This window comes from Macaca mulatta, chromosome 20 (assembly GCF_049350105.2).
Source record: "Macaca mulatta isolate MMU2019108-1 chromosome 20, T2T-MMU8v2.0, whole genome shotgun sequence".
NCBI lineage: Eukaryota > Metazoa > Chordata > Mammalia > Primates > Cercopithecidae > Macaca > Macaca mulatta.
The window spans coordinates 5,984,507-5,996,183 of record NC_133425.1 but is presented as its reverse complement, the minus strand read 5'-3'; the positions used below and the strand labels follow the sequence as shown (position 1 = coordinate 5,996,183).

At 48.3% G+C, this 11,677-nt stretch overlaps 1 protein-coding gene and 1 long non-coding RNA gene across 26 annotated transcripts in view; one reads left to right on the top strand and one right to left on the bottom strand.

Annotated features, from left to right (window-relative positions):
* The window catches only part of ANKS3 (ankyrin repeat and sterile alpha motif domain containing 3), a 39,334-nt gene that overhangs the window by 1,292 nt on the left and 26,365 nt on the right, over positions 1–11,677 (top strand). For 6 of the 25 annotated variants that reach the window (XM_015125547.3, XM_028840678.2, XM_077985406.1 and 3 more), the window contains exons 2-5: positions 3,219–3,390; positions 6,514–6,712; positions 6,911–7,032; positions 8,549–8,630. In XM_015125547.3, coding sequence (XP_014981033.3) covers positions 3,221–3,390; positions 6,514–6,712; positions 6,911–7,032; positions 8,549–8,630 — 573 coding nt within the window. In that variant the 5' untranslated portion in view covers positions 3,219–3,220. Of the gene's footprint in view, positions 1–1,789; positions 1,858–3,218; positions 3,391–6,513; positions 6,713–6,836; positions 7,305–7,677; positions 8,631–11,677 lie in introns of those variants that run through there. The other 19 variants (XM_077985414.1, XM_077985410.1, XM_015125549.3 and 16 more) reach the window with 9 other exon arrangements.
* Positions 3,959–5,456, bottom strand: LOC144337884 (uncharacterized). Its single transcript, XR_013411519.1, has 2 exons — positions 5,263–5,456; positions 3,959–5,124 (listed from the first exon to the last, which is right to left on the bottom strand). It is a non-coding gene; the product is annotated as an uncharacterized LOC144337884 (long non-coding RNA).

Genomic DNA, 11,677 nt, shown 5'->3' with positions numbered 1-11,677 from the left:
GGAGGCTGAGGCAGGAGAATCACTTGAACCCAGGAGGCGGAGGTTGCAGTGAGCTGAGATCACGCTGCTGCACTCTAGCCTGGGCAAGAGTGAGACTCCGTCTCAAAAAAATAAAAAATAAAAATAAATAAATTGTGCAATTAGATTATATTGATTATAGTCACCCTGTTGTGCTGTCAAATAGTACATCTTATTCGCTCTATTTTTTATTTGTATTCATTAACCATCCCCACCTTCCACTACCCTTCCCAGCCTTGGTTACAATAGAAGTAACCATTCTTCTGCTTTCTGTCTCCGTGAGTTCAATTGTTTTGATTTTTAGATAACCACAAATAAGTGAGAACATGCAATATTTGTCTTTCTGTGCCTGGCTTAGTTCACTTAACGTAATGACCTCCAGTTCCATCCATGTTTTTGCAAATGACAGGATCTCTTTCTTTTTTTATGGCTGAATAGTACTCCATTGTGTCTAAGTACCACATTTTCTTTAGGATTTATTGTAAAGGTAACAGATACTTCACATTTTCAGAGTGGACAGAACCAAAAAGTTGAATGAAACATCCTATGTCGAGTGCTACTTTACACCACACCTGTAAAGTAGCGACACCAGTGCTACTTTACACCACATCACTCGGGATGGGATGGGACTTTTAGTTTTCACTTTAGTTTTTTTTTTTTTTTTTTTTTTTTGAAACACTCTGTTGCCCAGGCTGGAGTGCAGTGGCTTGATATCGGCTCACTGCAGCCGCCTCCCAGACTCAAGTGATTCTCCTGCCTCAGCCTCCCGAATACTGAAGACTACAGGCGCCCACCACCACGCCCGGCTAATTTTTGTAATTTTAGTAAAAATGGGATTTCACCATTTTGGCCAGGCTGGTCTCGAACTCTTGGCCTCCAGTGGTGTATCAGGCTTGGTCTGGTTCTGATTGTCCTTCAGTCCTTGGGGGGTGTCAGACATGCAAATCTCCAATAAATAGAGAACACGGCCTCACCCTGCAGGAGGCCTTTGGAGTGGAAGAGACATGCCCAGTGAAGGCTTGAGGGAGGTATGGAAGGGACTCTGAAGTGACACTCAGCTCAGAGCCTTTGGTTTCTTATCCAGGCTCCGTTGGCCAGGACGGTTCAGGGTGGGATTCTCACCTGCAGAGTGAGGGAAGGGACTGCATGATCTTGGGCTCTGCCAGCTGAAGAGGTGGTGGTTCCAGAAGGGAGGGCTTTGCCTGCCCCACCACACCTACAAACACTCTCGCCAAGGGCCTGTGAAGTGTTTGTCCCCAACATTGGTGGCTTGTTTCTTCAGCCATCTTGGCTATCACCTGGGCTTGGAAGCATTCTTTAGTAGAAACTGAGGTCCTCATTGCATCTATTAACTGCCATAGCACCTGTAGGTGATGGCAACATGACAAGGCCTTTGTTTTCACCTTTGCTCCCTTTCCTACCCTTGTTTCCTGGCACTCTTGTACCTAAGGATTCTACCAGGAAGCTAATGACTTGGCCTTGATTTGGGGATTCCTGGTGTGCCGTTACCCATGTAGGCCCATCTTGGGGAAAGTGTCACCCCACCAGTTCACTGGCCTATTATATTTCCCCCCATATCTCTCTCTTCAAAGGATGCCAAAGTGGATTCCTGTTCAGTTGGTCGTTGCTGAGTGCCACCAATCACATCCTGGTTTCTGTGTTGGGGAATTGCTTTCTATTTTTCTCAGAAAAATTTATTTTTCTTTACTTTTTTGAAATTTTCAATTTCATAACCATTTCAGAAAAATTAATTTATATTTAAAATTTGTAGGCCAGGTGCGGTGGCTCATGCCTGTAATTGTAGCACTTTGAGAGGCTGAGGCGGGTGGATCATCTGAGGTCAGGAGTTCAAGACCAGCCTGGCCAACATCGTGAAAATCCCGTCTCTACTAAAAATACAAAAATTAGCCTAGCATAATGGCGTACACCTGTAATCTCAGCTGTTCAGGTGGCTGAGGCTCAAGAAGCCCTTAAACCCAGGAGGCAGAGGTTGCAGTGAGCTGAAATCACGCCACTGCACTCCAGCCTGGGCAACAGAGCAAGACTGTCTAAAAAAAAATAAATACAATTTACATATAGTAAAATTAATTTTGGCGTTCAGGTCTGTGGTTTCATAAAGGCATGGAGTCACAGATTCACCGTCACAGTCACACAGAACAGGTCTATTGTCCCCCAATTCCCTCTCGCCCCTAACCTCCAACCCTTTAATTTTGCCTTTTCCAGAATGTCGTGTAAGTGAAATGATACAGTAGTCAGGCTTCTTCCATTTAGCGTGAAGCATTTGAAATTTGTTCATGTGTTGCATGTCAACTGTTGGATCCTTGTGTTTAATGCTGAGTAGCATCCATTATACGGATGTGCCACCGTTTGTTTATCCATTCTTTCGTGTATCATAATAGCAGCCTTTTCAGATATGTCCCTGTTAGACGGTGAGGCACTAGGGATTGGAGGTGCTAAGTAGCAGAAGTGCCTTTTTTTTTTTCTTTTCTTTTTTTTTTTTGAGACGAAGTCTTGCTCTGTCGCCTGGGCTGGAGTGCAATGGCGTGATTTCCGCTCACCGCAACCTCCGCCTCCCCAGTTCAATTGATTCTCCTATCTCAGCCTCCCGAGTAGCTGGCCTTCATGCCCAGCTAATTTTTGTATTTTTAGTAGAGACGGGATTTCACCATGTTGGCCAGGCTGGTCTTGAACTCTTGACCTCAAGTGATCCGCCCACCTCAGCCTCCCAAAGTGCTGGGATTACAGGTGTGAGCCACCACACCTGGTCCGAGCTGAATTTTGATCTAACCCCAAATCCAGGGTTCTTCCCCACCACATCAAGGAGCTGATTTGGTTAAATAACCCAATTAGCATTTCTTTACTGCCCATCCAAGAGGTTGCCAGGTTCCTAGAGTTGATGGAAAATTCTCTTTTACCTGGTGCCTGAGGATGGAAGGAGGAGAACGTACTCCACAGTTGATGCCTCACCATATGTGCTTCTCTTTACTGGTGTGGTAGCAAGCTCACCAGATTTAGCATTGATGGGACTGCCCAAACCATACATTATTTAAGCAAAGAAATTTGTCTAAGTTACTGCCAGGGTTGACTGCATTGGGTTATCAGTCTGCTAGTGTAGTGGTGTAGCAGGGGCAGAAGCAGCCTGTTTCATGCCCTGGAACAACCAGCCAGGAAAGATCTAACCCTTGGCCCTTCCTCCTCAGTGATGTCCGAGCTCAGTGATGAAGCCAGCGAGCCGGAACTCCTGAACCGCAGCTTGTCCATGTGGCATGGGCTGGGGGCACAGGTCAGCCGGGAGGAGCTGGACGTCCCCCTGGATCTTCACACAGCTGCTTCCATTGGCCAGTATGAAGTGGTGAAGGAATGTGTGCAGCGGTAAGAGATCGCGGGAGCTTCCCTGTCACATTTTGAGTAGCGCAGTAATGGCTTCGGATCCCACGTGGTGGGGCTTTGCACACAGATGTGGATGTGTAATGCGTGTAGAATAGGTTAACCTGCTTATCTCAGGCAGCTGTCAGTAATTATTGATGCTGGCCACTGACAAAGAGGCAGTTGTTATTCCTGGGAAGAAAAAGAGGGTGTAAACTTTGATCAGAAGCTTATAAACAGTCGTTCTTTAACCAGACTAATTTTATTCACTAATTGCAGAAATGCCCAAACAAGCAAGCAAAATAAAAATAAAGACAGAAAGAGAAGGCTGGGCACAGTGGCTCATGCTTGTAATCCCAGCACTTAGGGAGGCCGGGGTGGACGGGTCACTTGAGGTCAGGAGTTTGAGACCAGTCTGGATAACATGATGAAACTCCATCTCTACTAAAAATATAAAAGTTAGTTGGGCGTGGTGGCATGTACCTGTAATCGCAGCTATTCAAGAGGCTGAGGCAGGAGAATCGCTTGAACCTGGGAGGTGGAGGTTGCAGTGGACTGAGATTGCACCACTGCACTCCAGCCTGGCGACAGAGTGAGATTCCTTCTCAAAAAAAAGAAAAAGAAAGAAAAAAAGCAAAAGGAAAGTGATCCCTGGCCTTCTTTTCCTGGAGGGTTCATTCGATCCCTGTGATCCCTGTTCCCCTCTAGCTTCTGCTACTGAGAGAGGCTGGGTTTTTCATGCCTCTGGGGAGTGGCCTCCAGCCCTCACTGCCCACCTGCCCTTTGCTAATCTGTATGCAATAGTTAGAGACAATAAAAAGCCCCTGGCCGGGCCCATGGCTGAGTCTTGCCCATAGCAGAATGTGATCATCTTGTTTTTGGAAAAGGGTAGTCTCCTCACTTCTACCCCCTTATGTTCTACACACTGCCTAACTCTGTCTCCTGGTTCTCATTTGATATTGTGGTGCAGTGACATCTCTCCCTATCTCCGCGTGCCTCTTCCAGTTCCCAGTGAGCCAAAGCAAAGCCTTGCTGAAGCCCCAGGTCTCCGGTTCCCAACTTGTGGCCCTCACTTAGACATACCCAGCCCATGGAGCGCCGGTGCAGCTTGGTACAGGGTAGTCTGTTGTGCTCCCCCTGCAGGAGGCTGTAGGCATAGGCAGTTGGGTATGCAGTCAGTGCGACCCCTCACAGGGTCACGTTTGGAATTCTCAGGCTCCTAAGTCTTTGGGTGTCCTGTTAAGATGCACAGTCCAGAATGGCTCCGCAGAGGAGCAGCGGGAGGTGTTTGTGTTGTGGTGGGATTTCACCAGCTGAGGTGGAGGCTTGCTGACAGTAAGCACGGGATGGGGCCTGAGGGGAGACGGGGGCATCAGAAGGGAGGGGTGGGACTGAACGAGGAGTGGTGAGAGAGCCCCAGAAAGGCGGTCTGCTGTTGTGTAAAGGAAGATAGTGTTAGGACGAGCTGGGTGCATTCGAGCCCTGTTGCAGAAGCATCTCCATGCAGCCCCCTGGCCTGGTATCAGGACCTTCTGGAATGGCTGCCTGGGTGTGCATCCCAGAGTCACTGAGGGCTGCCAGGCAATGGAAGGTAGTTGCCTGGTGTGGTCTAATAGGTGAATCCCGGCCGGGCGCGATGGCTCACGCCTGTAATCCCAGCACTTTGGGAGGCCGAGGTGGGCGGATCATGAAGTTAGAAAATCGAGACATCCTGGCTGACACAGTGAAATCCCGTCTCTACTAAAAAAATACAAAAAAATTGGCCGGGCGCGGTGGCTCAAGCCTGTAATCCCAGCACTTTGGGAGGCCGAGACGGGCGGATCATGAGGTCAGGAGATCGAGACCATCCTGGTTGACACGGTGAAACCCCGTCTCTACTAAAAAAAAATACAAAAACTTAGCCGGGCGAGGTGGCAGGCGCCTGTAGTCCCAGCTACTCGGGAGGCTGAGGCAGGAGAATGGCGTAAACCCGGGAGGCGGAGCTTGCAGTGAGCTGAGATCCGGCCAGTGCACTCCAGCCTGGGCGACGGAGCGAGACTCCGTCTCAAAAAAAAAAAAAAATACAAAAAAATTAGCCAGGCCCACATGGTGGCGGGCACCTGTAGTCCCAGCTACTTGGGAGGCTGAGGCAGGAGAATGGCGTGAACCTGGGAGGTGGGGGTTGCAGTGAGCCAAGATCGCACTGCTGCACTCCAGCCTGGGCAACAGAGCGAGACTGTCTCAAAAAAAAAAAAAAAAAAAAAAAGTGTGAATCCCACAAAAGGGACAGATCCTGGGGTTCAGTCTCCAGTTGTTACCCCCACTGCAGGCAAGAATTGGGGAAGGGAAAAAAGACCTGTGGGGGTTAACCCTGTAGGATCCCAGGTAGCCATGCAAGTGGGTATTGTTTTAAACGTGACTCCCTTGTCCCAAGCCCAAAGTCATGACTAGGAAGCCCACAGTTTTTTCCCATGGGAAAATGCATTTCCAGAATTTTAACGGAAGTCAGTGAGAAAGATGGGATTCTTTGGTCACAGATTTTTCCAGAATGTTTATTTAGGGTGAGGTGACAAAGGATGAATCAGTGGCGGTGGGACTTGTCCACGGTGGAGTCCTTTCTTTCTTCACTGCTCCTCTCCACCTAGCACTGGGCTAGTAGATGCCAGTCCTGCGGTGGTCAGGGTTTTTCAACTGTGGCTGTGTTGACAGTCCATGCTGGATCATTCTTTGCTGTGGGGCTGTCCTGGGCACTGTGGGATGTTTAGCAGCAGCCTTGGCTTCCACCTGCTAAATGCCAGCAGCCCTTCCCTGCCCAGCTGTGAGAACCAAAAGTGCCTCCAGACGTTGCCAGATACTCCTTGGTTGAGCGCCATCTGTCTGTCTGGTGGTGTGAAAGAACATAGCCGGCCTCGGGCTAGGAGGATGCGAAATCAGCGCAAGGAGACAAAGGCTCAGGGCCTCACGAGGCAGTGTACAAGCAACTGTCAGCATTTTTCTGCCTGCCTGCCCCCAATCCCTACAACGTCCAGGGTGGCAGATAACTTCTACTTCCTGTCAACTCATCCCGCCTGGCCTAGGCTCGCCACCGGCTTTGGCGAACCCCACATGTGAGGCGGCTGGCCATGTCTAGCGTATCTTGCGTTTGTTTAGGAGAGAGTTAGATTTGAATAAGAAGAACGGTGGTGGCTGGACCCCGCTGATGTATGCCTCCTACATTGGCCACGACACCATCGTGCACCTGCTGCTTGAGGCGGGGGTGAGTGTGAATGTGCCGACCCCAGAAGGGCAGACTCCACTGATGCTGGCCTCCAGCTGTGGCAACGAGAGCATCGCCTACTTTCTCCTCCAGGTGAGCTACGAGGGAACTCAGGCCCAGAAACCTGAGGGGCTCCCTGACCGCCCTGACAGAGACGCAAACCACTGCAGGCCATGGTGTTCTTGTGTGCTCGTGTAATCATTTCTGATTCTTGCAGCATGGCCGCCTGGAGGGCGCCCGCCCCACGCAGAGGAGATGAGGCCGTAACGCACGTTCTGTGTTCTCTTGAAGCAAGGTGCAGAGCTAGAAATGAAAGACATCCAGGGCTGGACGGCCCTTTTCCACTGTACCAGCGCCGGGCACCAGCACATGGTCAGGTTCCTCTTGGACAGTGGAGCCAATGCCAACGTGAGGTGATTGCCACGTCTTTAGTGGCCACAGGAGTGGCCTAGGTGTCATCTGACTCTAAGGAGGTTGGCTCTGGAGGTAGCTAACCAGAGTTTAGGGCCACCCTGCTTCGGCAGGAAAGGCTCAAGATGAGGGGTAGGACGAGAGTCCTTCCAGGCGTGGGCCTTTTCCCACATCTGTGAGTGCATCTGGGCCTCTCAAGCCCTCTCAGCTTCCTTTTCTTTATCTGAAACCCACCTGGGTCATAGAGTTGTAAGAATTACATGTTTTATTGTATGCCAGGGGCCTAACATACTGAATGGCATTTAAATGTCATACATTACATGCAAATTCCTTCCATTTTCTTGTCTTTTGTATGGATGAGATGAGGTGATGCTTTAAAAACAGTCATGAGTTTTGGCTGGGAGTGGTGGCTCACACCTGTAATCCTAGCACTTTGGGAGGCCAAGGAGGGCAGATCGTGAGGTCAGGAGGTCAAGACCAGCCTGGCCAACATGGTGAAACCCCGTCTCTACTGAAAAAACAAAAATTAGCTGGGCTTGGTGGCGGGCGCCTGCAGTCCCAGCTACTCAGGAGGCCGAGGCAGGAGAATCAATTGAAACCGGAAGGCAGAGGTTGCAGTGAGCTGAGATCATGCCTTTGCACTCCAGCCTGGGCAGCAAGAGCAAAACTCCTCAAAAACAAACAAACAAACAACCAGTCATGAATTTTATAAGTTGGAAGTGGGATTGTTGTCTAAAGCTTGTTGTGATAATAATCACCTTTGAACAAACGCAGTGGGTACCAATGCAGACCCACCCTGGCTGTCATCCATCCTAAGACACCCCATAATTTTGTATGCCACTGAGAAAGAAAAAATATGCTACTAATTAACATTCAACTCACCTGTTGGTTTAAAGATGTTTTCTGACTTCAGAGATGTTAAAATATGAACACTGTGTGTCTTAGAATGGATGAAAACCAGCATTTCCCATGCATGGTTCCTGACTTCTAGACCAGCATGAGACAAGGAGGGATTCGGAAGCCCTCTGAAGACAGTGCCGAGTTAGCATAACCAAGTATGAAAAGCAAGCTTCAGGAGCTAAGCGTAGCAAGGACAGCTTAGATCATTAGTACCTGAGCTTTTCAGAGTGGGTTCGTGGAGGGTGTTGAACTTGAAGCTAGGATTTGGATGAATGGATGGGAGACGTTGGCTTTCTGTGAGGAGTAAGGAGTCAGAACTGCTTTTTGAATATGATTGAGGTGGAGATTTTAGAGGTAGCAGAGAATAGCCAACAGGAGGGATGATAGGCAGACATCTGTCTTTAGGACAAAGACCAGCCCTGGGGACAGAAACCAGAAGAGTAAATGGAGCTGATGTGTTATTCTCATCTCACCTGTTAATTCTTGAAAGGGAGAGAGAGTGTTCTACACTGAGGGTTCGGTGATTCGTGCACTGCCCTGGGTTTATCTTCAGCAGGGAGTTTTTGCCTGACAGAACTGGTCTCTGCCAATCATCTGACTGTGGCCCACATCTTGCAGGGAGCCGATATATGGATTTACTCCTTTGATGGAAGCAGCTGCGGCTGGCCATGAGATAATCGTGCAGTATTTTCTGAATCACGTAAGTGACCCTGTTTATTAGCATGTAATGTAGTCACAGCAAATGAGGAACCATATTACTGAAGTATAAGCTATTACAGAATTTTCCTTTGCACAGAAATAACTGCTTTTCGTTCATTTATTCAACACATTTTCTTTATCTCTTGACGCCCGGTGTTGAGTGGTGCTTTGGCGTTAAGGGTACAATGGTGAGTAGAAATAGACACCTATTCCTGTAATAATTTTGAAAATACTATTTGAAAAATATGGAAAAATATTTTAAAAGTACATAGCACTCATAATCCTGTCACTTAGAAAAATTGTATAGAATAAGAAGGTAGAGGCCAGGTGTGGTGGCTCACGCCTGTAATCCCAGCACTTTGGGAGGCTGAGGCAGGTGGATCACGAGGTCAGGAGATCAAGACCATCCTGGCTAACATGGTGAAACCCCGTCTCTACTAAAAATACCAAAAATCAGCTGGGTGTGGTGGCGGGCGCCTATATTCCCAGCTACTCGGGAGGCTGAGGCAGGAGAATGGTGTGAATCCAGGAGGCGGAGGTTGCCGTGAGCTGATGTCGCGCCACTGCACTCCAGCCTGGACGACAGAGCGAGAGAGACTCTGTTTCAAAAAAAAAAAAAAAAAGGCAAAGATCTTCCTCTCTTTTTCAGCCTCCCTAAGATACCCACTTGGTTTGGGAAAGAGCTGCCCTGGGGCTTTTCTTCTGCTGTGGAAAGGTGTGTCTGTAGGCAAGTGTGTGCACATTGCTTTGTGTTTGAACAAAGTGGGATTCTGCTTTTACTGTGTAACTTAGAGACATCTCATGTTTGTACAGTATTCCGTGTGCAGTCTGCCCCAGTTAATTCAATGAGTTTCTTATTAGTAGAAACTTAGTTTTCAACATTTTGCTATTATAAACAGTGCTCCAGGAATATCCTTTTACACAAAGCTTTCATACACTTACAGGTGTTGCTGTATATTGTATTTCTATTTTATTTTATTCTTTTTTTGAGACAGGATCTTGCCCTGTGTCCCAGGCTGGAGTTCAGTGGCGAGATGATGGCTTACTGCAGCTTCAACGTCCTGGGCTCAGCCCCCAAGTAGCTGGGACCACAGGTGCATGCCAGCACGCCCTGGCTACATATTTAATTTTTTTTTTTGGTAGAGTTGGGGGTCTCAGTGTGTTGTGCAGGGTAGTCTTGAATTCCTGAGCTCAAGCGATCACCTCAGCCTCCCGAAGTGCTGGGATTACAGGTGCAAGCCTGTCCACACAGAACCTTGTACATAAATATTCATAGCAGTATTATTCATAATTGCCAAAAAGTAGAAACAACCCACAAGTCCATCTACTGAGGAATTGATGAACAAAATATCTATCTAAATAGCAGGATATTATTCGGCCCTACAAGGTAGTAAAGTTCTGATGCATGCTGCGGCATGGGTGAATCCTCAAGCATTAGGCTGGGCTGCGTGCAGTGGCTCACGCCAGTAATCTCAACACTTTGGGAGGCTGAGGCCGGAGGATCACTTCAGCCCTGGAGTTGGAGGTTGCACTGACCTATGATTGCGCCACTGCACTCCAGCCTGGGTCACAGAGTGGATCCTGTCTCAAAAAGAAAAGGGAAACATTAGGCTCAGTGAAAGAAGCTGGACACAACAGGCCACACACTATCTGATTTCATTCATATGAAATGTCCAGAATAAGCAAATACATAGACAGAAAATAGATGAGTGGTTTCCTGGGTCTTGGGGGATGGGAAGATTGGCGTGATAAAAATGTGCTAAAATTGTTTGTGGTGATGGTTGAACAACTGTGCATGTACTAGAAGCCACTGAAGTGTACATTGTAAGTGGGTGACTTGTTGGTATGTGGATTATATCTTTATAAGGCTGTTAAACCCAATGGGGGGAAGTTCAGGCGGTCCTAATGAATTCCCACTACTAAGGTTGTCTCTCGTCCTGCCCACCAGTCGTATACAAAGGTGCCCATTTTCTCATGTCCTCACCAGCCCTGATGTCAGCCAGCCTTTTGTCAATCTGGCAGGTGAATTGTGGCATTTCATTTTGGTTTGTCCTTGTTAGTGTAGTTGAAATTTTTTTTTGGAGACGGAAGTCTTGTGCTCTCTCGCCCAGACTGGAAGATTCTGTCTCACACAAAAAAAAAAAAAAAAAAAATTTTTTGGCCATTTGTATTTCTTTCTTTTTTTTTTTTTTTTTTTTTTTTTTTTTGAGACGGAGTTTCGCTCTGTCACCCAGGCTGGAGTGCAGTGGCCGGACCTCAGCTCACTGCAAGCTCCGCCTCCCGGGTTCCGGTCATTCTCCTGCCTCAGCCTCCCGAGTAGCTGGGACCACAGGCGCCCGCCACCTCGCCCGGCTAGTTTTTTTGTATTTTTAGTAGAGACGGGGTTTCACCGTATTAGCCAAGATGGTCTCGATCTCCTGACCTCGTGATCCGCCCGTCTCGGCCTCCCAAAGTGCTGGGATTACAGGCTTGAGCCACCGCGCCCGGCCCCATTTCTTTCTTTTTTTTTTTTTCTTTCGAGATGGCATCTCACTCTGTCGCCCAGACTGGAGTGCAGTGGCGCGATCTCGGCTCACTGCAACCTCCGCCTTCCAGGTTCAAGCAGTTCTCCTGCCTCAGCCTCCCGCGTAGCTGAGACTACAGGCGCCTGCCACCACACCCAGCTAATTTTTTGTGTTCTTGGTAGAGACAGGGTTTCACCATGTTAGTTAGGATTGTCTCAATCTCCTGACCTCATGATCTGCCCGCTCTGGCCTCCCAAAGTGTTGGGATTACAGGCGTGAGCCACTGCGCCCGGCTGGCCATTCGTATTTCTCTTATGAGTTGTCTGTTTATAGCCCAATTTTCTATTGGATAGTTTGTTTTTTTCTCACTTATTGGTGGGAATTTCTTAAATAATGAAAATTTCACGTGGTATCTCTTTTTAACAAAGAATTTTGGGACAGAACATGCACGTGGAACACATGCAGACCAGAAGGCAGGTGCACCGCAGGCCTCTCCCCCACCCTGCCTGCATCTCCTTGGCACCCTCCCCAAGGGCGACTCTGG